General features: G+C 35.9%; 3 protein-coding genes across 9 annotated transcripts; 1 reads left to right on the top strand and 2 right to left on the bottom strand.

The window, feature by feature from the left end:
• Positions 1 to 791: 791 nt before the first annotated feature.
• On the top strand, positions 792 to 7,181 carry LOC119983206 (ELMO domain-containing protein C-like). Of its 2 annotated transcripts, none has more exons than XM_038826921.1 (9): positions 792 to 1,419; positions 2,653 to 2,762; positions 3,831 to 3,899; positions 4,170 to 4,285; positions 4,431 to 4,440; positions 5,133 to 5,253; positions 5,861 to 5,908; positions 6,167 to 6,261; positions 6,732 to 7,181. In XM_038826921.1, exons 1-9 carry the CDS (start codon positions 1,335 to 1,337, stop codon positions 6,831 to 6,833), a joined length of 756 nt encoding a protein of 251 aa, XP_038682849.1. In that variant the 5' UTR covers positions 792 to 1,334; the 3' UTR covers positions 6,834 to 7,181. The 2 variants fall into 2 exon arrangements, with proteins under 2 accessions (XP_038682849.1, XP_038682848.1); XM_038826920.1 differs by having other exon boundaries at positions 793 to 1,419; positions 4,386 to 4,440.
• A 1,098-nt stretch (positions 7,182 to 8,279) lies between these two features.
• LOC119981721 (nucleoside diphosphate kinase B-like) lies at positions 8,280 to 10,663 on the bottom strand. Its single transcript, XM_038824832.1, has 4 exons — positions 10,513 to 10,663; positions 9,890 to 9,938; positions 9,410 to 9,641; positions 8,280 to 8,640 (listed from the first exon to the last, which is right to left on the bottom strand). Exons 1-4 carry the CDS (start codon positions 10,561 to 10,563, stop codon positions 8,526 to 8,528), a joined length of 447 nt encoding a protein of 148 aa, XP_038680760.1. The 5' UTR covers positions 10,564 to 10,663; the 3' UTR covers positions 8,280 to 8,525.
• Positions 10,664 to 13,184: 2,521 nt separating this feature from the next.
• Positions 13,185 to 26,383, bottom strand: LOC119982397 (cell division control protein 48 homolog C-like). Of its 6 annotated transcripts, none has more exons than XM_038825743.1 (14): positions 24,638 to 26,383; positions 22,554 to 23,161; positions 21,936 to 22,085; positions 20,424 to 20,540; positions 20,220 to 20,324; positions 17,947 to 18,015; positions 17,776 to 17,840; positions 17,423 to 17,624; positions 17,107 to 17,250; positions 16,765 to 17,020; positions 14,881 to 15,720; positions 14,741 to 14,788; positions 13,800 to 13,845; positions 13,185 to 13,554 (listed from the first exon to the last, which is right to left on the bottom strand). In XM_038825743.1, exons 1-10 carry the CDS (start codon positions 26,121 to 26,123, stop codon positions 16,973 to 16,975), a joined length of 2,994 nt encoding a protein of 997 aa, XP_038681671.1. In that variant the 5' UTR covers positions 26,124 to 26,383; the 3' UTR covers positions 13,185 to 13,554; positions 13,800 to 13,845; positions 14,741 to 14,788; positions 14,881 to 15,720; positions 16,765 to 16,972. The 6 variants fall into 6 exon arrangements, with proteins under 6 accessions (XP_038681671.1, XP_038681672.1, XP_038681669.1 ...); XM_038825744.1 differs by having other exon boundaries at positions 13,185 to 13,542; XM_038825741.1 differs by having other exon boundaries at positions 14,741 to 15,720.
• Between the last annotated feature and the right edge of the window lie 1,082 nt (positions 26,384 to 27,465).

The raw sequence follows: 27,465 nt of genomic DNA, 5'->3' as shown, positions 1-27,465 counted from the left end.
AAATGATGCTATCCCATCATTGCTAAATTGACTCATGCCAAAACACTCCATGTGACCTTTCTTTGCTTCTTTTCATGAAGGGTATTTTTGTCATTCCACATTTGCTATTTAATATAATGTTTTCTTTTACTCCTTTTCATTTAAAAAAATTTGTCTAGAATATATATATATTTAAGGAAATTAGTTCATAATTCAATGGTTAGGAGAGAGCTTTGCCTTTTGAAGGTCATGTTTTCTATCTCTGTCGAGTTCGTACAAAGAATTATCATGTGTTTACCTAACACCATGTGATTTGTGTGACCATAAATTTATCTAATACACCCTCAAAGAAAAGAGGGTGCCGATTATCACGTCATTAAAAAAAATTACATAGAAAAATATAAAATTGCTTCAGGAGAGAAAATGCAACTAAGAAATATTCAAGTAGTCATTGTTTAGTATTTGTAGGCTCCTTTGGAGGATAATTTTGAGAGAAACATTAATGTTGATATTAATTTTGATAATTTAAATGCTGACAATTACGTTATAGTGTTTGAAATGCTGGTATAAAATAATTCATTTGCCGGTTATACCTTTCCCGCTTTAGAACTTTTTTTTCGCCATCCCGATCCGTTACCGAACAAACACAAAAGAAAGATAAATTTTAATTAATAAAAAATTTAAAAATAAGAAGGGGAATAATGGGCGTTAAATAATTAAAACCTCCCATTTCTTTCGTCTGTGTTCATCTCTCTAAAATATCGCCCAAACAAACCGTCCAAGCACCACCCCTGAGAATTATAAAGGGAGGGAGAGAGAGAGGGAGAGAGAGAGAGAGAGGAGAGAGGTGTGTCTGTTACTCCTCCGCGTACTCGGTCGCAGATCTCGAAACCCTAGCTTTTTTCCTCTCCATTATCATTGGAGTTTCTGTCAAGATTCTAGTATTTTGTTTCAAGAAAGCACTGGTTCGCGATTAAACAGCGCTTCATTTCGATCCGTTTTGTTTTACTCTCGACATTCTTATTTCCCCCCCCCCTTTTTTTTTGATTCGAAGGAAGATTGGAATCGTTTGTTATCCGTTCTTCATTTCGTGGAATTTTTAGTACTCGAACTTGTTCTTGCTGGTTTCCGATCCGTTTCCGGTGCTGATTTCGTCCTCATTGAGTCCTGGATTGTTTCGGAGGGAGTTCTGGTGGTTTCGTTACTATTATGTGCCAGATTTTGGGGAGAGAGGTAGGTGTTGTCGTTTCTGAGTGAAAATTTGTGTCCGAGGTGATTTTTTGAGACGATGAGGTGGAGTTAGAGAGGAGTGTGTGCGCGACAGAGAGGTGGCTAGCGAGTGAGAACAGGAGAGTATGGATGATAGAGGAGAGTCATTTGTTGCTGTTAGGAGGATTTCTCAAGGTCTCGAAAGGGGTAACACCTGCCATTCAACTTCTGGTATGCTTTGAATTGTTAATTTTCGCGTTCTCTTAATATTCCCCTCCCTCTCTCTCCTTCACTTTTTAGAAAATATTACTTTCAATTCCTCCTAGAAAGTAGAAACAATCGTTGTTCCTTTTCCCTCTTTGTCAACCACTCTAGTTGTTTTCTTTTTTGGTTTGAAGTTGGATCTGTAGATTGAGATTGAATCATATATGCTGCCTAGGTTTGACTGTTTTAGTGATGCCAAATTTCTGACGCTGACTTGATGTTTGCTGATATACTAAATTGTTGTGGTAGGTGAGCTTGTTTGCAGTTAGTGATTACTGTTGTTAATTTTGTTTTCAGTTCTTTTGATGCAATCTTTTTACAATATATTCTAAAAACTCACACGGTCGTTTCTCTGGGTTATCTTTTCTTTCTATTCATAATATTTTCCGCTGGAATAATATTCCGGTTGATTGCAAATTTGATACTAATATGAATCCTCACCTTTTACCATCTCTCTCTATAATTTATCTAGTATCATTTAATGTTGCAAAGGCTTTTGAAATTGTTAATATAGTGACATATAAGAGAGAATGGTGAGTATATCCAAGCATTTGAGTTCTCTCACTTTTCAATCATCTGCTGCCTCGGGATCATACACTCTCCCTGTTTGGTTCTTGGTTTTGTTAGATTAACTTCTTTTTGCTAATTAATAATGCTTGATGGTATGGTGAATACTCTAATTGTGCGGATCCGAGTTGTATACCCTACAGCTGTTAAGGCCAGACTAGTGTGATGTCAATAATTATTTTCCGTTTGAAGTCAGACTATTATGCATCACTTCTTCATCACCACTTCCACTTATCAATTAGTTATATGATAGCTTCCTATTTGGCCACAATTTCTTTATATATATTTACTTTTTGAAGTTAGCTGTGTCGTACTCCCTAGTTCATTGCTTTTAGCCCTCAAATATGATTTTATGGTCAAATTTTTGTTTTATGTTAGTTTGAAAAAGCATTACTAGATCTTTCATTAATATTAGGGGCTAGGAATATTGAATTGACTTGTATTGAAACCTTCCGAATGTGTCTTCTTGAGAATTAGTGTGAAGCATGCTCTTGGTGCTTCTTTTCTTATTGGCGACAGAATTGAATTCATGACTCTGTGTCGTACAATTTTTTTTTGCACTCCATGTCATCTGGCTTGTGTTTGAAAGACTTGTAAGCTACTTTTCATTAGACAATGTTTATTTTGTTTCAGCTGAGGTTGTGGCAGGATCAGCAGCATGGCTTGGTCGCGGTCTTTCTTGTGTTTGTGTACAAGGGAGAGAGGGTGATGCTCGTCCTTCATTTGATTTAACACCAGCCCAGGTAACTATTCTCTTGATATTGTTGATTTGGAGATATATTTTCCCTTCTTCGACATTAATTCTACATTTTTTTTTATCAATTCATCAAACATACTCCGTTGGGTATGGCCTATGGGTCTATACAATGTCGATATGTAAGTATTTGGTGCGTTCAGTGAAAATTTTTTATTAGATGTAAAGAATATACAAGGAAGTGGAAAAAGATGGGGATGAAAGCAATAAAGATGGTACACCGTACATTGATGAGCTAGGATTAGTGGAAAGTGTAAGATTGGACTAAACAAAGACAGATTCCACGTATGGATTTCCAAGTAATTTTCTTATTGAATAATGTATCCAACCTGGAATAGTTGGGAGGAAGGCTTAGATTTGGGTGGTGGCTTACTAATTTTGTTTCTGTGTCCCTCCTGCATTTTATTGGTCTTGCCCACTTCCAATCAAAAGTGAAATTTTCCTACAATTATGGTGGATACGATCATAGGAGAACATGTGATATAGCGGCTAAGTTGCAGGGGTGCAATTTGAAGGTCACAAGTTCAATTCCTTGAAACTGTCTCTCCATATATTTTGTGGGGGTAAGGTTTATCTATCCCCGACCCCGTCCACTGTGGGAGCTTTGTGCATGGGTATTGTTTATCAGTTTATCTATGGTGGATACGGCCATGCTTCCTTGAAAGCAATAGCAGAGAGTTTGCTTGTCTTGAATGTGAGACTGAGACCATCTTAAATCACCTCAGGGTTAAAATTCATTTTTGTTTTTGTTTCACTAATATATTCAGTGCATACAGCATTGCAATTACCAATATAATGTTATTCAGTGATTATGAAATCTATCAAACAACACATAAGCTTCTATGTGCATCACTAGGTACATTCCATTTATTATTTCAATGTTACCACCTTACATTGTATCTTCTGAGGCTGGTATACCCATAATATGTTGTTTTTTGAAGCTATTAATTCTGTATTTTCAAATTACTATTTTCTGTTCGACATTCCCTTTCCTGATGTGTGATTTTGTATAAGTAATGCCAGTTATGTTGAAAATCAATTTGTTTGATTCTGTCAGGAGGAATGTTTACAGAGGCTGCAGAGCCGTATAGATGTTGCCTACGATAGTTCAATCCCTGACCACCAGGTACTGGCCTTGTTGCAGGGTCCATTGAATATTTGAATTTGATATGATAAGAGTTATGACGCAAAGCTAACTATTATCTTTTTGAAGCCAATAAAAAGACTAATGCCTATGCTCTTGAATTTTCTTGTACCTGGGCCCTTGATTCGTGGAGTGCATGTACCTCATTTATCCATATGCTTGTGAATGTGTGTTCCCATGCATGTTTGTATATAGATCTGGTACTTATGAAGTACAAAGCTCCATTTTCTCATTGTTACCTCTTCGCTATAGGAAGCTTTGAAGGCATTATGGAATGCTGCCTTTCCTGAAGAACAACTTCGTGGTTTAATATCTGAGCAGTGGAAGGAAATGGGGTGGCAGGGAAAGGATCCATCAACAGATTTTAGGTAGATCTGTAATTCATTTTCAATCCTCTTATTGCCTGCTGTAACTTTCTTTTTACTTTCTATACTATTCTAATTTTTGCCATCCAAATTTATCTGGCAGGGGTGGAGGTTTTATATCACTAGAAAATTTGTTATATTTTGCTAGAAATTTTCCGGTATGTCTCTTTACGTCAATGATTAATTTGAAGGCTTGCATACATTTCTTATATGTGATGAGTGACTTTCTAATATCCTTTCTGGTCAAATTAGGAATAATCCTTCTTATGTATATGTTTCAATGAGCATTTGAAACCTAAAGATTCAATAGTTGAGAAAGAAAAAGGAGATGAATAAAAAAGGACAAATGGAAGAGGACGAGGAATAAAGCTTCTGGTCCCATTTTTGTGTAATCAATATGCTTGTGTGCATCACCTTTTTATCTCTTGAAAAAAAACACTGAGATAATCATTGACTTGAATGACTTTTTATTCAGACATATATGTTCATACCCTCATTGCCTTTTACAAAATTGTATCTTGAAGCCTAGTGCTGTCGCCTAAATGGTTAGTTGATTACATTGTGTTTTAGTTGCGACACTGTAGATTATACCATACTAAGCTTCTGGTAATTTGGTGCCTTAGCTTTTATTGGAAAGTTCAGTTTGCCTTCAGCCCATATAGGTATTGTATTGACTAAGTGATGATGCTTTGCACACTTGGCAAAGTTATGCTTTTCCTATGTGTGGTGCTTTTCTTGCAGTTCATTAAGTTGTAGTGACTCTTTTTACCCCTGAGAATTATTTTTTTCCCAGTTATATTATGTTTATGTTCTTCTTGTTTTTCTGATGGTTATGTGATATTTATTGCAGAAATCTTTCCAGGATCTTCTTCGAAAGCAAGAAGGTGATCGGTCAGTGTGGGAATACCCATTTGCTGTAGCTGGCGTGAATATTACATTTATGCTGATTCAGATGCTTGATCTTGAAGCAGGTATGTAACGTTATTGTAGCCTCATCTTTAGCTGGTTTTGAACATATAATTCCCGTGTTTAGATAATGTTTGTTTGTTTGTGTTGTTTTTTTTTTTCATTCCATCTTTTTGCATTATGATGTGATTTTCCTTGACATATTGTTTTGCAAGGTTTTTCCGGAAATGTTCTTTTTAGTTGACATCATAGTTTTTTCATTTAAATGCAGTGTAATCATAATTCAAAATGAAGATAGGAAAAAAGGAAAAAAGTAAGATATATAGAAAACTATATGTTGCATCCAAAAGCATGGTATTCTTCATGCCTATCATTTTTATTGAATGACTAATTGTCCAGAAAATTGAGAAGGTGGTTTAGCATTGGTACAAGAAACGTAAATCAGCTACTCCAAAGCCAAGACTTATGTTATGTGCCTTTGAAAATGAAAATTTTAGAAAGATGAATGCCTTTTGAAAAGGCAGACTTCAAGGGCTGTTTTCTTCTTCTTTTTATAGTCTTCTGCCAGTGTAATTCCATCTGTTTTTTTTTGTTGTTTTTTTTTTTTTGTGAGTTACAAGATAGTGTGTAGGTTATGCTTCTATATGTTTACAGTTTGCCTTCACTCTGCAGTAAAGCCACGAACAATGGTGGGGGCAACTTTCTTGAAGTTTCTTTCAGGTATGTCACTCTGGTCTTGGCTATTGCATTTTTTCAATTGGTGTTCATGGAATTCTTTGTCAAATCATATAGGAGGAAGCTCTTTGCTCCTTTGCAAAGTATTATTTTGTGATGACGTGTTAAATTCCAAGGGTTCCACTTGAAAGATGAGCTATGATGACCTTAGTTGACAGATCTTCTTGACTATTTTTTAGCACCTTTATGAACTGTCCAAGCAATACTCTTCCTAATTTGTGATACTTTTCTATTGTCCAACAGAAAATGAATCAGCATTTGATCTTCTCTATTGTATTACTTTCAAGCTGATGGATCATCAATGGCTTTCCATGCGTGCATCATACATGGATTTCAATGTATGTATACTCCTTCGAAGAAGCTTGTTATAGATTTGGAATATAGCTTTGTGTACCAAAGTTGGGTTGTCCTTATGTCCATACATGACATGCACTTTGATTAATGCATCAGACCAAAGTTTTCAAATTGACATAGAGCGGTATCTTCCTGGTTCCTGCTTACCACCAGTAGGAGAAGAAATCTAAATATTGTTTTTCATTTAAAATGTTTCAATTTCCAATGTTGGAGACTGTTGTGCAGCATAAGCCCATGGTAAAGTAATTTTTCTTAGGTCAGTCTTAAATTTTAGGCATTTTTTTAATTAACTATTGATGTAAAACCCATGGCAAAATAATTTATCCGAAAATAAGCATTTTGCACAAGGTTTTCCATGATTTTTATTTATTATTGCTGAAAGGAATTTTAAATAATCTGGAAGATTCTGGCATCTTTAATCCACCTAATTGAGATAGCTGGCTTTAAATTCCAGGCGGTTATGAAATCCACACGCCGACAGTTGGAGAGGGAGCTTTTGTGTGAAGATATGTCACGGTTGGAGGACTTGCCCTCATACGGCCTTCTTGCGCGATAAAATTAATGCAGCTTTTGGAGTTTTGACAGAATGGCTGCTGCTGGTAGCTATACATGCTATCACTTTGCGCATTGCTTTACCTGGGATTTGCCACTTTTCTCCATCTTTTTTACTTTTTACAAGGTGTTCTTTAACAATGAGATGGTGCTCATCATAACTTTGCTAATTTCCACTTTGAGTTCTCGGGAAAAAAATAAGTTTTCTTTAGTATCCTTCGTATCGGAGAAAGGTAGTTTTTGATGAAGTTTGTGAGGTTCAGAAGATTATTTTGTGTTTGCATCCTGGTTATCAGAACACTTTGTGAATTTTTTTGTCGTTAGGATGGAAGGTGATATCTGTGTCTCAACATGGTGAAATTGATTTCGGTTGGCATTTCGAGGGGACTGATAAATGTAATTTGAGTGTGTATTGTCTGAGTGAGTTGTCTGATGAGATTATGTGATCTATCATGATAGAAACCAAACAGTGCGGAAAAGTTCACAATCCTATGTGGCTGTCTCAAGTACTTTCTTATGGATATGGATTACTGCCATTGCTTGGCTTACTGTAATTCACTTTTAATTGTTTGGTCTAATTTTATGGAAGATACTGCCTTTTTTTTTTTGGGTTTAATGTGAACGTGTTGACCGCAAAAAGTGTTGGGAGGTTCTGATGAGTATCCCACATCGAAAAAATAGGGCTACCAACTCTAGTTTATAAGGATCTAAGGCACTCACCTGGTAAGTCGGTTTTTTGGGTTGTAGTTCTACCTTGGGTCTTATGGGCCGGTGTGGGTTTTCATCATTGGTGCTTTCATTGAGAGTCACGTTTGCGGATAGGGCTTCCGTTCGGGAAAAGGCTGCCTTCTGAAGGGCGAGCGGAGTTGCCAGACGAGGGTAGCCGTCGTGGACGTCGGCTGTCCAACGGGGTGGTTTGATGAGTATCCCACATCGAAAAAATAAGGCTACCAACTCTAATTTATAAGGATCTAAGGCATCCTCACTTGATAAGTCGGTTTTCTGGGTTGTAGTTCTACCTCGGACCTTATGGGTCGGTGTGGGTTTTCATCAGGTTCTCTTAACTCCATATTTAGGACGTTAAGAACCCTTTTATTCAGGCCACACATTTTATTTAGACATTCATATTTCAAATTTTTTTACTTCGTGAAAGCTAAATTGCATTCTAAGAATGACAATATTAGATAGCCTTTTCAATTACCTGAATGGGCCGCGGCCATTTTCTGTCGTGAGTACAAGCCGAAGGTAAGCCCTACATAGAAATGGCATTTATGAAGGGAAAAAAGAGTTCTACCACATTCGACCTAAAAACAAGCCAAATTAGCTTTAGACGTAATCTATTGAACGAGTCAGTAGGACAAGATCAAGTTCTGCAGACCACATCCAGTTACAACTTGGAATTACCAAAGAACAATGAACTAATGAAAGTCAAGACGGCCAATGCACAGTATAAACAAAGCTTACCTCGATCAAATGTGAGACTTGTGCCACCGTTGTCTAACGGTCATGTTTATTGACTTTACCCTAATTTCAAAGTTACCCAATCCGAATAACAACAATTGATATAATAGGCAAGCCATGCTGTCACAGCACTTACTTTCAAATTCAAAACTTCAAAAATAAGTCTTAACATCCGAAACACGAGATTAAACATAAATAGAATAGGCAGCAACTGTCGCTTCAACCCATGATGAGTTTACTCATAGATCCATGGGTTAAGGCTGCTTCTCCAGCTGACAGGGCCGTCAGGGAACCACAATGCAATTTCCTTCCTTGCACTCTCAACTGCATCACTTCCATGAATGACATTCCTGAAGGGTACAAGAACACATTAGATACTCTGAATTTCAGTAAAGGAGGTAATGCAAAAGGGGGAAAGCAACTCAATGGCGAGACAAACATGAACAATGTCAACAACTATAGCATATCAGTTTTCATTTGAACTTCTTTTTCACATCAAACTTCATGGAACAATAGATTGAAAGTACAGCTTAGGCGTCAAGAGATTGATCAGTGATCAGTGATCACTAATACAATGGGACAACCATTTTTTAATTTTAGAAAAGAAAAATCTAAAAACAAATGATTGGTTAGGTGTCTTCTATATTATCAATTTCAAAATCATGTAGACAACATTTTTATTTCCAAACGGAATTTTGGATTTATTGCCATTGACAATGGTTCCAGCACTGTTTTCGACAAACGATTTTAGAATACTCTTCCAAACAGGCCCTAAAAGTTTTGGGGTCCTGAATTTATGTTTTGTGGCTGCAGATACTACGTGGTCATGATACCACACCATCTTCACATTATAAACTCATGGACATAGATCTGTTTACTTAAATATCCAAACAATTAATACTTAACCATCATGACGGGAAAATGTTTTATATTGGCAGAGGAAAAGATCATAAACTGATTACTCAATAATACTTAAAAGTTATGTCCACAATATCGAGACATATTTTTGGACATAAAATGAGTATCTATGAATTTATTGATGCCATCATCGCCACATTATTTCGGAAAAATTATAAAGGATATAACAGTAGTATCAAGGGCAGACATGAGTTAATTTACCTGCCAATCTCAATTGCAAAGTCTCCACGGATTGTTCCTGGGGCTGATTCTGCTGGATTTGTGGCTCCAATTATTTTGCGGCCAGTTGTAACAACATTCTTACCCTGCCAGACCATAGCAACAACAGGTCCTGAGATGATATATTCAACAAGCCCATTGAAAAAGGGCTTTGCAGAAAGATCCTCATAGTGCTTCTCGGCAAAAGGACGATCCACAGTAATAAACTTCAAACCTGAATGGAGACAGCCAATTCCAACCAAAGCCGAAGGTCATAAACAAATTCAGAAGGTTGATTAATTTATGTTAAAAAAAATGTAATGATAGTAGTTATCATAAACAAAGCCATGTAAAACTATCAGCTATATTTATTTAAGTTACCTGTATATACATTCCCGTTAGTTGTGTTTTAAAATTAATACTAGATACTAAAGAAATCTTGGTACCAAGAGAGAACGAATGCTCAAAAAATGCAAAAATTACCTGCCAAAGTGAAACCCTTCTTCTCAAATCTGCTAATGATTTCACCAACCTGGAGAACTTATGTTGATAAGAACACATGGATTTCCCCTCATAATCAAACACTTGAACATGAGTTATTGAACTTGAAACTAAATAATAATTAATCATGATCCTACATATTAACAGGCTTTCACGAACTTCTTACCAAAGAAAAAAGGCTTTCACAAACATATGGACCAAGCTCAATCCAAAATCAGCAAAATAATCACAACGAAAATTAAAATTAACCATAGACATGTGAGTTATTGTCTGATATCACATAATCACACGCTTTAATTAAACTTGAAAAAGCAAATAACCACAAATCCAAATCAGATTCGACATATACAACACTTTTCTTGGATAGAAATCCAGCTCATATTTAACACAAATGACCATTCTCATTTTACATGCAAAGCCAATATAGCCTAACAAATGCAATAGATAACGCATCCTGTAATTCATAGGCAATACCGATTAAACACAGAAACACGAGATTTCTCTTCCTAAACTCAAAACTAGATCAGGTATAACAAAAAAGAACCAGACATCGTTTTTCACGCAAATTATTCCTCAAAGCCAATAGCGAAGATCGTGAAACGTACCAGGCCTCTCTGGACGCCATCAGGCTTGATCATGATGAAAGTCTGCTCCATCTTTGCTCAACGCTCGGGTGGATCCTCCGGTCGCGGTGTGTAGAGAGTAGAGACTACTGAGGGGGGAGTGAGCGTGTAAAGATGGGTTCTATATATATATGGGCAATTGGAGACGGAAACCCTAACGCTACCTCTGATTGCCAAAAGGCTCGAAAGAATATTCGCTCAAGATTTTTTTTGTTTCCTTTAATTTTAATTTTTGGTGTTAAATATGAACGAAACCAAAAGACTGGATGAGTTGTTTGTCTCATTTTTAAACAATAGGTGATGATATTGTGATAAAAAATCTTTGGATGTTAAAATTATACAACATCTATCTTTTGATGATATAAAGTATAATTAACCCTTTAGTAAAATGTTCTTTTGTAATATGCCACGCATGGAAATGAGGTTATTGATATCGCGGACACAAATGTTTTACCTAGCAAAAAGCATCAATAATTAATTCATAAATTTCAAATAACATCATTAATTTATAACCATCGGTTGAAGCTATGGCCCCGTTTGGTAGAGGTTTTTTAGTAGCATTTATACTACTTTGTAGTATAAATGCTACTTTCAACCAAACAAGTTTTTCTTGACACATAATCCGAGATCATTTTATGCAACATTTTCTACTAGTTTTGAGATGTTACTTTTTGGAACAATTTTACTAGCATTTCAGTAGTAAGAGTCGATATTGTCCCCATACTTTTACTTTATTCCGATTATACCCTCACTACTCTACACTGTTATGTCACCGAAAAATCAATTAATAAATTAATTAATTTTTATTAAATAATTAACTAATTAATTAATAAATAAATAAATTAACTGTTATTAAAACTTTAACTAATTAATTAATTTATAATTTATTATTATCTTTAATTAATTTATAATTTATCATTATCTTTAATTAATTTAAATTCATTATATTAATTTTATGAATTAATTTGTATGTTTGGATACAGGGTATACAACTAAAATGTATGCTACCCCTGTACGTAATTTATTGAATATGTTACACAATACAAATGTTAACAGTAAAAATTCAACCAAACACCAAACCAGCATTCGAGCAACATATCTGCTACTAAAATTGTCCAGCATTTCTACTATCACAATTTCTACTAACATATATGCTACTTTATAAATGCTCTACTAAACTAGCCCTATTTGTCATGGTTTACAGCCGTTAGATGTGGATTCAAGACTCCCAAGAGTTCCTTACTATTTCATATGTGGTGACTCTCTTATATTAAACACTACATGTATACGTCACATGTATTTGTTCTATGAATTTTGACGACGGACTTCCCTTGTGTTTGGAGGACTAAAAGCTAAGGCATCGCTTGGATTTTAAAATAAAGAGCATAATAGAGTTAATGGAGGGAGAGTTAAGTGAGGGGATTACCTTGACTCACTCTTACTTGGATAAGAGGTAGAGTTAGAGTTAAGTTTGAAATGAATGAAAAAAAATTATGCATGATTTTGAAAATTATAAACAAAATTCTCTCACCTCACAAACCCCTCCAAATTGAAGGGTTACAAATGTAGAGTTGAAGAGTTAAGTGAGGGGGAAAATTCCCCCACTTAACTCTCCCTCTTATAATCCAAGCAAGGTGGATCGACAGAACAATTCAAAAGATAAAGAAGTATCGTTAGTTCTTCATACTCGTTTGAAGTACCATTTGCTCAAATAGGAATCCCCTTCGTTACAGTTACATGATTTCTTCTTCATATAGATAGATATAAGATCCATGGTACAATTACTTAGAAGTATGTTTTGTGCAATATCCCTTCCTATCTGATAGAAAAGGATCCCATGATCCTGAACCGATCTTACATGGGATCGCAAATCCCAAATTTACCTATGAAGAGCAGATCTAATTATATTAGTGTCTATAGTTACTTCACCCTCCTCAACTAACTCTCTAAAACATCAATCCAAACAAGCCCTAAAAGTTTTTTTTTTCCTTTCTGCAGGACATTTATTTGGAAGCCTAGATTTGAAAGTGTGAACAGAATCAAGAATCTCAACAGCTCTCTTAAACAATTCGGAAATCATGGGGAACACTAATTTCTGTAATTTGCGCACTCAAGATCTCTCATACAATTTAAAAAAAATGAAAAGAAAAGCTTGATCTGATTCTGATGAAAAGGGACTCTCTCCAAGTTAGTGTTTACCCTCGTCATATTCACAGATGACTCAAAACTCATACGATATATATTGAAAGCATATGGAGATAAAAAAGAAAAGAAAGATTCTTGAAAAATTCATACCATATTCAAAAAGATGCTTATCAAAAAAGAAAAGAAAAGAAAGATTCTTGAAAAAAGAAGCAACCCTCAACCAATCTTCTCCAAAACCAACTGGTAAGACAACGACCCAAATGAATATCATCTTTTTCGAAGGAAATTTTAAAAAAAATAATTATTTTGACCTAGTTTGGTTAGCAGGTTTTAAATAGTAGAAAACAACGTCTCAACTCGCACGCACAAGGTGAAAATTATTGTGTAGAATCCATTATCAATATGCAGATCAACAATGCTCATTACAGTAAGGTATGCCTCTAAATAATAATTAACTACAACTTAGTTTCTAAAATAAAAAATTAAGTCCAATATAACTGCTAGTTGTATTCCAAAAAGATCAAGAATGACTTCCAACCATCAAATAAAAGTGTCAGTTGTAACTTTACAGAATCCACATACTACTTGCAACGATGGAAACAAAGTCTACAATCATACTTCGCAATAAGCGAATGTTTTGGTGATCCAATTTTCATTGAATCAAAGGGCACATCACATATTCATTTTTCAAGTTTAGCTAAGCAACTAACCTTTCTCTAGTCGGTAGGACATTCGTCGCAAGCCTCCAAAGTAACTAACGTCTTGAATATGGTATGAATTTTCAAGCTTCGCAGTTTTTGCAAATCATATTTATGAAAGTGGTCCTTATTAACAGTCCCAAACAAAGAATCGAATCTTCCATATGCGCTGTGAAATTCTCTACGAAAATAAGAACTCGAATATTAATATCCAATAATTGAGAATGAATGAATATAAGAATTGGAATATAAATTATAGAAAGAGAATTAACTTATCTTGCGAGAAAATCAAAATCCCAATACGTAATCCATACGAAAATAATACATTCCAACAACCAAGAAATTGTAAATACGAATTCCAAGAAAATCCAGCTCAAAGCGATGCGTTTAGCACTTTCCTACCAATTTTTATAAATCAAAACTGACCTGGAACTCCCAAGAGGTCTTGATTCAGTAGTCACGGACCAGCAAGCTGCAATTCAAAAGTAAGAAATAACAAATTATTTCCTTTTTTCCAACATAATTCAATATTTTGTTTACCAGTAAGCAGACGGTTATATTGACAAAAACAGCCTAAAATCCAAAGCTCCAAAGTAATCCAAATTTTTTAAAAAAATTCTCCTAAACCCAATCTTTCCATTACGATGAATGCATACCATTGATGACTTACCCAGCGGCCAAAGACTATACACTCTTTGAATACAAACCAACCTTCTCACTGTTCAGCCATCAAAGTAACCCAGTGAACTCCGAACATTTTCAGTGATCATTATGATGAGTCACATTTCCTTTGCTCTCAGGTATAGATAAAAATCCTCTCTCAATTATCATTGAGTTTCATTAGAGGGTAGTGCCTTGTGAGCTCTTTGGCTTTCCTCCTCAGATTCTCAGTCTCCCAATGCCTAAGATGGCTTGGCTACCGTGGGAGTTCTTGGTGATTACAATCTCTAATTACTGATGGATTTCTAGCAATACCAATTGTCAGTTCTATCTGCAAGCTATCAATCTAGAGGACTACTTGGGGTCAATCACTGAGAATATTAGGCAGTTTTTGCACACAAAAACTCCTTTCAGCAGAACATAGATTGTAGATGGAAATACAAATCATGTCTCAAGAGGAACATAACATAAAATGTGGCCTGGAAGACAATGGGTGCAAAGCAATAACCCAAACGTAAGAACTGGCTTCAAATGAAATGATAGTAAAAGGAAACATGATACAATTTCTTAATCTTTCTAAAACTCAAAAGATCTGGATATGGACTTCATGTTTTTTTCCCAAATTAGTTTTAGTGAAGCACTCGAGAGAAACTCAGTATCAGTTGAAGAGGGCTAAAGCTTCGTGTAGACAAAAGAGGAATTCTAACCTCATACAAATGAGCTAACCGAAGGAGAACTTTTCCATCCCCAAGTTCCTGCAATGTTCAGTTGAAGATCAAATCTCAATTAAGAACAAATGAAAACGATGATAAAAATGTGTCTATATGTGAAGGCATGTGCTTAATACTCTATCTTATTTGGAAACTGTGGAAAGCTAGCTCCAATATAAATTTCAAGATTTTTTTGCTTTCAATTATCGGGTAAAAAATATGATGGATCAAATCCTGAAAAAGGCCGGCACATGGGAATCCATCCAATTATTTCCTTCCTGCAAAAGAGAAAGTCAGTCACCTTAGAAATACAAACCTGATCTTTACTCTTACAACCAAGCAGTCATTTAAGCATGAAAGAGCCCTTCAGGTTGAGGCCTTTGAAGTGAAAAACAAAAAAACCTAAATAGAGAAGCAGTTCTGGAGGTTATGACTACTCTTGTCCAACTGTCCGAAAATAGAAGCATGGCATGAGAAGGCACAGTGAATCCAACACAAACTACACAATGAGAGAGGAGAATGAAAAGAAAATACCTGTAAGCTGTAGCCCAAAACTTAAAATCTGAAGCTCCAAAGCAACCGTGAGAAAGAAATTAGGAAAAAAAAACTCGCAACATAATAAAATTAACTCACAAAAGAGAAACTAAAATCCAAAGCTCCAAAGCAACCCAAATTTGAAAAATAAAAAACTCACAACAGAATAAAGTTAACTCATAAAAAACATAGACGAAAGAAAACAAATAATCCTAAGCCAAATCTTACCATTCTGATGAACGCATATCATTGATAACTTACCCAACGGCCAATGAGAATACTCTCTTCGAATACAAACCAACATTGTCACTGTTCCGCCATCAAAGTAACCCAGTGAACTCCCTCTGTGAACAGGAGTGAACGATGGAGAAAGAGCATGAAAAAGAGTCGGGAAAGAGAGACGGAACAAAAGCACTGCAAATCCCCAAAGCTCCGAAGCAACCCTGAGAAAGGAAATTAGGAAAAAAAACTCACAATAGAATAAAATTAACTCACAAAAAAACAACTTTAAATCCAAAGCTCCAAGGCAACCCAAATTAGGAAACTCCATATGAATTTAAATGACTGCAGAAAAAGAAATCGAAAGTGCCAAATGGAGATCTTAGAGAAGAGATCAATCCTAACTCGGAATGAAACTCTTGACCAAAAAAGAGAAAGGGGAACCATATATGGAATATAGAAGCTGATGTGGAAGCACTAAAACATCTTAGTGTTTCCGTGTTTATTAAAGGTAATAGATATACCTTCTCAAACTTAAAAGAAACACAATCATTTAGGAATGAATGAATTAAATAAGGATCATTTTTTTCAATTGGAAAATTATTCACTTCATACAACAACACCCTTTAATTTATCAAAATATCAAAATGTTACTCCACAGGTTTATGTGGAGCTAAAGGCTTCCAACACATTGGGAATTTTATGCTGGCAAACCAACTTTCAAGGGTCTACTTACCATATGATCACTAGGTTCAGGTCAACCAACTTCAAATGTTGAAGGAACTGACAAAACTTATTGGAGACACAATCTATAGGATACCTATTGAACAAAGCAATAAAAAACTAAAGCCCTGCAATAGAGACAGGAGCATATTATCAGTTGTGTTTGACCTCACACAGCATAACCATTCAGTGGAAGGATAATACCATCCTATGCATCCTACCTAGAGTTCCCCTGCAACACACTAAGGCTAAGTTTGGGAGGAGGGTTCGTGGTAGTTGGGGAAGGTTACCATAGAAAAATATGTAAATTTCTATGAGAACCCTCCCCAACCAGCACAAATCTTCATCCCAAGTTTAACCTAAAGATGATTTCCTCACACCGCCAAAGTAAAATCTTTGCAGAAAGAATCAGCCAAAAATGGTTTAACAATCTGTCATCAATGTAGTACTGAGGTTATATGCATATATGTTGTATCTTTAGTAATCTCACTATTATAAGGTCTGTTCCCCTAAAAATACTAGAAAAACAAGACTACTTGACGAACCTATCAAAAAAACTAGCTCTTTTTTTCCCCTTAATGGGGAACCCATCCAGACTTCTCTTGTATTCTGTATCTCTTCTTTGTTGATTGAATCACAATCTCAGCATAAGAAATGTTGTTCATCTCTTGCAAATCCTACGGTAGTGCGTCAGTAGTTGGTGCTATTTTCTGTAGAGCCTTGACAGATCAAAGTTGGTTTTGGCATTTCTTCTTATGCTACTTTGAAGGTATTCTTCAGATCCTTGTAGTGTTTTATTTGCTGCATACAAGACAAGATTAAATAGAGATGGAATACAAAAGGATTAAATTGATATGGAGTCTAGATATAAGTACAGTAGAAACTACCTCTTCTGACACAGATGGAGAGATTTTAGCTAGTGCCTGCTCAAAATGGGTTGTCTTGATTGTCCATGAATTAGTGTCTGAACAGCTCTCAATTGATATGCTGTTCAATTTTTCTTTTAAAGCAGCAGTTGCAGCTTCATGCATCTAGCATTAATTTTGTAGGAACATGAAGTCAAAAAACTACACTACCAGCATAAAAATAAGGTGACATTTTATATAAAAGGGTTAGGCAACACACAAGAGTACCAATACGGCAATACCAATGAGATTCAAACATTTATAAAAAATAAAATGCACGGTGATGGAAAAGACAAACCAGTGCAGTAAGATCAGCTCCACTAAAATTTTTACAAGCCTCCATTTGGGCAATGGAACCCAAGTCCACAGTAACATCTACAGGTTTCTTCTTGGCTACAGCTTTTAAGATCAACCCACGCTCAGTGGGACTGGGAAGGGGGACATATAGAAGTTTGCCAAATCTACCAGGCCGTAAGACAGCTTGGTCCATCACCTCAGGCCTGCAGGCAAACAAAGACAAGAAGAAGGGTTTAAAGGGAGATGGAAGAAAGAGTGGCAAGAAGGTGCTATACATCATAGCAACAGATTGCCCAATCAAATAAAGAACAAAAAAAGATTTGTGTGGAAAAAAGGGGAGCATTTGCATTCTACCTATTAGTGGCACCAATGACAAAAACACTTTGCCGTTGATCAGCACCGTCCAACTCTATAAGTAACTGCAAAAATGAGCCGGGAATTAGGTTCATCTGCAATGGCAGATATGTTGCTGATAAGCAGAGCATAAGAAAATATTTCTTAAAATGTAATTTCAAATTGGTTGACCTGGTTTAGGAGACGCTCATTAACTGCTCCCCATTCTGTTCCAGTACGCTTCTTTGTCAAAGCGTCCACCTACAAACAAAAGAGAAAATTAAAACATTACAGGATATAATTATGAAGATCTCACAGGGAAAAAATTAGCATAAAACCACAAAAAGATTAGTCTCAATTAAACTCTTAAAATGGACAAAAACTATCACCTAACAATAACATAGTCTCAGGGGCAGATCTATAGTATAGTCAGGGTGGGCTTGAACTTTATAAAAAAAACCTTATTATATATATATATATTATATTTATAATGCAATAAACTATACGTTTTCATAAATGATTGTTTTTGACATAATGCTTATCCACACATAAGAAGCATTTGCCTTATAAGAAGCTGTTAACAAAGAGGTATTATGAAAATACTTTAGCTTCATCACACATGCCACAAGGGAATTAGGTTGCTTCAAAATTTGCCAACATTGTTTTGCTAGAAGTGCCTCATTAAAAGATGAGAAGCAACGAAAACCCACACCTCTTTCCTCCTTAGCCCGACAGATTTTATCCCAAGAAACCGAAGCAATTTTATTTCTCTCTCCTGGCACCCCACCCCACTGAAAAAATCTCAAAACTTGATCAATCTCATGGCAAAGTTGTTCAGGAAATCTGAAATTTTGCCTAACACAATTTAAATGATTTTTTTTTGTTATCTTAAATATTTTATGTTTTAACTTGTGATGTGTAATTTAATGACCATATAGATGTATATATATACACTTAATTTAATAACTATTGATGTTTGTTTGTTCCCGGTCACTTTTCAATAAATAGCCCAAAAAATAATTTTGACCAAGGCCACCCCACCTAAAATCCATTTTCTATATATATATACTTACTTAATTTAATAACTATATTGATGTTTGTTTGTTCCCGGTCACTTTTCAGTAAATAGCCCAAAATTTTTTTTTGACCAAGCCCACCCCCCCCCCCCAAAATCCATTTTCTAGATCCATCCTTGAACATAGTTGCATCTCTTCATGTAGACTGCAAGTCAATGGTCAAAAGCTAGTTTTTTGAATCGCAATGGTTACAAGATTTTTAAGTCATTCAATATTTTTGATTGCAATAAATCCAATTCACAGCATTGTAGTTAAATGCAGAGCCCGTTCAAAATATACTAATGCCTTTTGACACCAAGAAAGTATGGAGGCAGAAGAAAATACAGGTACATGAGACATGTAAGTCAGATGGCAAAGAAAGTAGAAACTATGGAATAATGAATATAACTCTTATGTTGGTCAAGCAATCATCAGTAATTCAAAAGAGGAATAAACAAGGAAGAGAATGAGGACACAATTCATCATTCTTTCAAAGTGCTCCATACAATTCTATGTTAATCAAAGAAAAAGAAAAAGCCATTCTCTTTGAATTTTTCTGTATTTTGATGCTAAAGGTATATAATTGTATTAGCAACAGAAGCAGGTGGTACCATATGTTGGAGAGATATTTTTCCTTTCCTAGTGTATGTACGGGGAATATAAGTAAGCGTCAGAATAGGTTTTTGACCAAGTAAATGAATACAAACGCCCTTTTTCTCTCATCTGTTAAACTCTCTCTCTCTCTTGTACTCTATATTGTATTGTCCACATATATCTATTTTCAGTTATTCTGGGCTCATACTAATGAGTTCTCAATCACCTTACTCTTTGGTGTATGTGATCACTGGCCATCTTTCTCCATGTTTTCATTTACAGCACAGAGAATCAGAAAATAGAAATGAAGCCAAATTCACTAGTCAAAGTCCCATAACACTTGCAATCATCACACAAGCTCCAAATCCAAGAATAAGACTTTTGTTTTCACCATACATAGACCGTCCCATCAACCAAACCAATACCCTCACAAAAGATTTAACAAGAAATCTTCGCCAAACAAAACAACTATTTGATATCATAAAGCATCCACTGAATCTAGTTAGTGGATATAGGATTTCTTGGACCATGAGAAGATAAGACTATGGCCAACTGTATAGCTTAAACTGAGAAGTTTCCTCAGCTCTTTTTAAATTGATCATGCTGTATTGATGTATTTTTAGTTGATAAAGCTGATGTTTTATTCATGATGAGTGTGTTAACATAACACTATAACAGTAACAATTTCACATAGTTGGCCCCTTCAAATTAGAAGAAATGATCATGACAAGATTGGACTACATGAATCCACGTTATGTCAATTCAGATAAACATAATACCGCAGTTTGTAAATCATCAAGACAGGGAATCACAAACCTCATCAAAGAAAAGTATGCATGGTGAACACGCCCTTGCACGGCTGAATAATGTCCTAACGCTCCGCTCACTTTCTCCAACATATTTATGCAGCAGTTCTGGACCCTAGTAAGTTCATGAAAGTAAATGGTATGTTGCATAAAGTTAAGGTGCACAAAACTAGACGCACTGAAGCTGAAAGAAATGGTATGTTGGATAAATAACCTTGATGTGAATAAAACTAGCTCCTGCATCATTAGCAACAGCCTTTGCAATTAATGTTTTACCACACCCTGGTGGTCCATAAAGCAAAAAACCTGTCTGTAAATCAGCTCCAAATCTCTGAAAACACATATAATTTAGTCACAAAGTCAATCACAAGACAAAATCGATAGCAACCACTACATTTTCATAAGTCTCGGAAAACTTTGATGAGTGGGAGACAAAAGAATTTAAGGTGTTTAGTGCAAACGAAATGGACTTATATAGAATAAGGTCAAGCCAGATAAAGCCAACTTCTAAGGCAGACTCTCCAAAAAATTATGCTCAGGTATAGTAACAATATATGCAGATGCCAAAAACACATTCCATAATTTAAAGTTATCAGTAACGACATCAAAATGAACATTTATGCTGCAGAAATTATATATTTAAATTGATACCCCAAACTAAGTACATTGGTTGTGTTAAAATGGTAAAACCATACTACAAATGTCAATTTGTTTTTCCTTCACTGTTAGGCTGGAGGGGTTTCCATAGGTGATTCTGTTGCATTATTCCCATAAACTAGCTTCACGAAGCTTAACTAAAAAGCATCACATTGACAAATTTTTGTACCCACATCAGAATTGAGGAACTAAATTTGATTTTACATAAAAAATAACAGCTAAAATATGCTTGGAAGCATCCATTTGTGAAAATACATATTACAATGCACGGTTGCATAAGAAGCTCACTTGAGAAGGGGTTTGCTTCTGGCACAACCATGAGGTCGAGACCGGGTATGCTAAAAACTGATGATTTAACCTCCGAATGAGTTTGCCATTTGACTTTCACGCCGTTTGATCACATTTTAAGCAAATGGATCACAAGTTAAATCAGTGCGTCTCTGGAGTCTAGATTTCAGTAAATATGACATTTATCTAAACCAATTCATAAATTTCAGTTACTTGTAATTGAATTTGAAGATAAGAAAAAGTTACAAAAAATAAGTCAACCATCATGGTAAGCAAACAGCATCATAGCCATACCCCTGAATTGTAATAAAGCAAAATATTTGTTTGCTTTCCCTACAAACCTACTGGATGACAAGTGACAACTGACAAGACTTATCAACAGCTGGGGCGATCTCTTGCCATTATTTGACAATATGCCCTAAAAGAAGACTATCTGATGTTAGAGGCATTTTAACAAATGTTGATAACTCGGCTCGGATAGTTGATCTGTCCAGCCTAAACTCAAATCATTCCAGAATGTTTGATCAAACAAACATATTGAACCTCCATTTTAAGTTGTTTTGAGCAGCGTGTACAGATAGTAGACTTTCAATTATCAAACTTTTCAAGCTTCCTCTAGGTAAAATTTAAACTAACAGTTTCTTGGTGGTCTTTCCTTCCCCTCTTTTAGTCTCTTTATTTCAATTATTTTCATACACCAAGGCATACATAAGAATTTCACTTCAAATAAATGAACAGATACATTACAAATTTTATCAGACTAGATCTGCAATAGTATTACCGAGTAAACTTCAGGATATTTTATGCGCTTAACAATGTTTAGCTCAAACTCTTCCCTTAAAGAATCAAGCCCGCCAATATCTTCCCATTTTACACCAGGAATTGCAGAGAACCCTTCTCTCCTCAATGAGGGTATCATCGAAATTGCTTCCTGCAGAAAATCACATGCAATACAATGTGTCTGTCATGCTAACACGAGACATTCTATAGATATGATCTCCATATATATAGAAAAGGTTGAATATTAAAAAAAAAATCCCCAATCTTATGTCCAAAGAAAACAGTACACTTCTAAGACAACAGGCGATAAATCATTACAAAAGCATCAACCTCATGCATTTAAGCTACCTGTATGTTTAGATATCCACAATTACAAATGCTGAACAGTCGCAAGTCAACAGCACACACCATGGTTATTAAGTTAGCAACAAAGCCAACAGGCCCAACACCAACCAAAACTGAACTTAAAAGTTCCAGTTCCCAGACCAAAAATGTGCCAATTTCAATCATCCTAAATTTGTAATCACTACATATAATTTGAATCTAATTAAAGAAAGCATCAACTCCAAAAAAAGAAGCATGACCAAATTGATGAATGTGTTTACACTGTTCAGATTACCTCAAAATCAGCCTTAGTGATGACACACTTGTCCGTATCTTCAAGATGACTTAACTGCCCTTCAATATACTCCTCATCTATACATTCTTTAGATAGCTCAGCTTTCCTCTGGTCAAAGATTCGCCCCATCGCAAGACGGCCAGCTTTTTTAACCAGAGCTTCCAAGTCAGCTCCAACAAAACCTGGTGTTGTCCTAGCTATTTTTGCAAGATCAATAGAACCCTCAAGCCTAAGATTTTTAGTAATCACTGAGAGAATCTCAAACCTTGCATTCTCATCTGGAGCACCCAAATTGATTTCGAGATCAAACCGCCCAGGTCTCCTTAGTGCAGAGTCTATAGCATCAGGCATATTGGTAGCTCCAATTACAAGAACATATCCAGGTCTATGAGAAGAGCTCTCTATACTTGAATAACTGGCAGCTGTTTGTTCTATTTTGTGCGATTCATCCATGCAAGTCAACAATTGTGTCACCATGCGTTTCTCCACTTCCCTCTGCAGATTTTCTCTCTTTGAGGCAATGGCATCAATCTCATCAATGAATACAATGGAAGGTGCAGTCCTATAAGCTTTTGCGAAAAGTTCTCGTATATTTTTTTCAGAGCCACCTAAAATATTTATTATATGGTAAATAAATTACAAAAATAAGTCATATTTTACTCAATAATAAGCTTCATCAGGCAATCAGAGGTTATGTAAGCCAAATGCAAGTAAGTAAGAAACAATAAGCATATGCACGAGGAAATTACTGAAATTAACAATTCATATTTGAGTCAACAAAATACTAGTATTACTCGCAAACCTCAAGTCCTAAAGGTGTATAAAGATGATCAATAAGTACAAAAATGTCACAAAGGTTTAATCAGAGTTCGATATGCCTACTGTAACCATTAAGGCAAATATTTTTCTTTCCCCTTTACATATTAAGTTTTCTGTGTTGTCTTTTTTGAATAAAAAGGGACACTATTAAGGAGCACCAATGGGGTGCAAACCAAACAAACATTAGTATAGTTAAGATAATTCCATCACAAAAATTACTATGAGAATTGTTACTTGAAACTAGTACAATCCTAAGCCAACTATCCTTCAAGTAATCAAAAAAAGTTTCTTTGACTTGAAAGATTCTGGCAGTTCCGCTTCTTCCAAAGTAGCCAACAGATACACATAGAAATATACTGCAAAGTAGATCCGTTGTATAGTGAAGTTGTTATTTGATAAGCTGCTGCTCGTTAGAGGCCAAACCAAATATTTTAATCATAAGAACATAAGTGGTGTTCAAATATCTGAGACCTAATAAACTAAGCAACTTCATTCCAGAAGCCACATTGCCAGTTTGAAATATGAATAGAATAACCTCTAGGAAAAGGGAAAAAATCTACGTCAACAGATGCTTTCCATGTAAGGGAGGCAAGATGATAATGATTCCTATCATACATGTGGATGGGGAAGGAGGATGTGGTTTAGGATTTAAAAATCATATCATCTTAAGAGGCAGCTAGATAACTAGAGATGGAAATAAAAGCTTGGGCTTGCACAAGGTTTTCATCAGCTTGGAGAGGAATTGTTGACTTGATCGCTTTGGTCATTTTTAACTTAATTTTAATACGAAAAAAGAGAGCTGTAAATGGAGAGGAAACCGAGTTATGGTTAGTAAGACATAAATATTTCATTACTCTAACTCATACACAAAGAACTTCATTACTCCTTGATTTTTAAATTGGTGGCAGCCCCTCTGGCATGTTCTATCATACTCTTTCAATCTGTAATATTAGAAACTTTGATCAGAATGACACAATGATTTTTGCAACTGGAAAATGAAGGACAATGTCTACTCTTCCCAAAAATGATCACATAAATCATTAAATAGCTAGGGATGGCATTTGGCTTCTTGTTTTCCCCAAAGAGGATAAATGGAACTAATTTGATCTTATCTTGATCGTAGAAACCATGATACCCAGGTTGCTAAGATTTTCAATGTAAACATTTTTCTAAAACTTAAAATTCATATCCTCGTAAATTAAACAACAATATGGGACTGTGACGCCGTTTATGCAATTCAAAAATGAAAACAAAGGAAAAGGTACCTATCACACAAGATACCAAATCAGCAGCTGAAATCATGTGAAATGCAAGACCAGTCTCATTTGCAATGGCTTGAGCCAACTTAGTCTTCCCACATCCAGGTGGGCCATGAAGCAAAATCCCAGATGCGGGTGGCACTCCCATCCACCGTGCCAATCGCGAATATTTCAACGGCAACAGCACCTCTGTATTCAACTCCTTAATCACTTCAGCCATACCCGCCAAATCCCTAAACATTGGACATTTGTTCTTCTTCACCACTGAACCACAATTACTACCATTTGAAACCAATTCCTTATTAAGGACCAAATTAGCTCTGTTCCCCTTATTGTCCCCTGTCATCACATCCAATCCAATGTTATTCGCCTTTTCCCTCAATTTTGGAGTTCCTTCTCCCACGATATTCTCTCCTAAAGTTGCTGTGGATGCCTTTGATTTGGAGGATGATAATGTTGGAGTAGAAGAACCACCCAGATTACTTGTTTGCTTATTTCTTAAAGCTGCATTGTCAAAATCATAAAATTTTCTTTTCTTGTCATGAAGATGAAGCTGTTCCTTTTCGTTGTGGCAGGGATAAGGTATTGTGATGTTTCCAATGCTGTTTTGCTGTGGTAGCTGGGGCTTGATGTGGGAGGGGTTTGTGGGCACAGGAGAGGCCATTGCGGTCTTTCCAATGCTGCTTATCTGTTGTTGCTGGGGCTTGATCTGGGAGTACTCGGATGGATTTGCAGGTGGTGGAGTGGGATTTGTGATCTTTCCGATGGTGTCTTGCTGTTGTAAGTGGGGCCTTAGGTGGGAGTAACCGAAGGGGTTTGTAGGTAGAGGAGACGGCATTGTGGTCTTTGCCATATCGATTTGCTGTTGTAGCTGAGGCAAGATGCGGGAGTGATCGGAGGGGTTTGTGGGCAGAAGAGACGGAATTGTGGTGTTTCCGATGCTGTTCGGATGTCGTACCTGGGGATTGAAGATGGAGTAATCATAGGTGTTTGTGGGTAAAGGAGACGACATTGTGGCATTTCCGATACTGTTTTGTTGCGGACTGATGTTGGAATGATCGGAGGGCTTTGTGGGCAGAGGAGACGGCATTGTGGTGTTTCCGGTTCTGTTTAGCTGCTGTCGGATTTGCTGGACTTGTCTGTAGAAGGTCCGGGGATTGCTGTCGGAGTAATCGGTAGGGTTTGTGGGAGGAGGAGAGGAAATCGTGGTCTCTCCGACGGCACTGTTTTGGCGTTGTAGGGTTTCATGGACGATTTTGTATAAGGGCTGGTACTTAATGATGTCTGGATCGGAGGGGTTTGTGCGCAGATGGTCAACCGTCTGCTCAATTACACTCTCTCTGAAGTTTTTCTGGCACTCATCAAGGTGATCGCGAAGGGATTCTCGGCCCATGACAGCCCAGTCCGGATTCTTCGTTCTGATCTCCATTACACTGTCTCCGAAGTTTTTCTGGCACTCATCAAGGCGATGGCGAATGGATTTTCGCTCCATGACAGCACAGAACAGGCCTGCTTCTTCGTTCTGATCTTCCCTAACCCCTGGCTTCTGCACAAACCCTAACAACGAAACTGAGGCAGCGAAAACAAATCCTTACGTTACAAGATGCCAAGAACGACTACTGATTATATAATAAACGAGACTAAAAGGACTAAATCGACAAATTGTGTATTCCTGCATATCTGATGATGATCTTGAAGTCGAAGCTTCGCGCCGAAGAAACGAAACTGAATATTGATTCATTGAATACTGAATAGTGTGATTTTTAATTTTTTATATATACCTATATAAGGAATAGTGATATCCTTTCTTAAATATCTCTTAGCCCAGCCCGTGTAATGGGATCTTTTATTAGGCCCAATTATGGTTGGCCCACAATGTTATTAAGCCCACTTCAGTTCGGTCCACTTCAGGTTGGCCCACAATTCTAATTCATTCCCTTCACTCAGCCCACTTCATTGCATTGTTTTTGTTTTTATTGTAAATATTAGTTTATAATCTATATATAATTTCATGATTATTGCTACAAAAATTTTATTTTTGAGTTCAAGTGGAAATTCTTTTTTTTTCTTTAGAACTGGATTCAACTGAAAAAACTATACTAATATTGTAACTTTTGAGTGATTTTTATGTTCTTGTTTGGTTGTGAACAGCCCAAATCATAAACAATTTTCAGAATTTGTTTGATGAGCAAGAAATTTTCTCCTTCTATAACAAAATATTTTACCTAAACACAAGATTAACTAGCTTTAACAACGAGTGATGACTCAGTTGGCAATCGATTAGATTAAGCATATGTGTGCCAAATATTTGATTCCAATGAGAAACAAATTTCTGAATGATATTTCAAAAAAAAAAAAAGATTACCTAGCTTCAAATGTTGAAAAGGAATCATGGAAATATTAAATAAAAAGCTTTTGGCCTAGCGTGCAGTTACTCTTTATAATTTCGAATAAGTTAAAAGTTAAAATTCTCTCATAATTATTTTTAAAAAAATTAGTAATAAAATCGATATTATTCATAAAAAAATCTTTCACATAATTAAACAAATCGATAGGAGAGTGAGAAACTTGGGAATTGAAGAATGAAAAAAAAAACCATAATCTAATTTAGCTACGTAGTCGTTGGCAAAATTTTTGAGACATGGATTTTTTCCGTCGCAAACCAAATTAGCGATGGAATCAATCTATATATATATAACTGAGGATCCACAAGACTTCTCCTTAATTCATGGTACCACGTGGACGTCTTTACAAAAAAGCCTACATAGACAAAAGAAAATTTTAAGACCCACAACCACACACATAAATATATTACAAAACTTTAATACCCACAA

This window comes from Tripterygium wilfordii, chromosome 17 (genome assembly GCF_013401445.1).
Source record: "Tripterygium wilfordii isolate XIE 37 chromosome 17, ASM1340144v1, whole genome shotgun sequence".
NCBI lineage: Eukaryota > Viridiplantae > Streptophyta > Magnoliopsida > Celastrales > Celastraceae > Tripterygium > Tripterygium wilfordii.
Note: the sequence above shows the minus strand (reverse complement) of the source record. Positions and strands in the feature narration are given on the sequence as shown.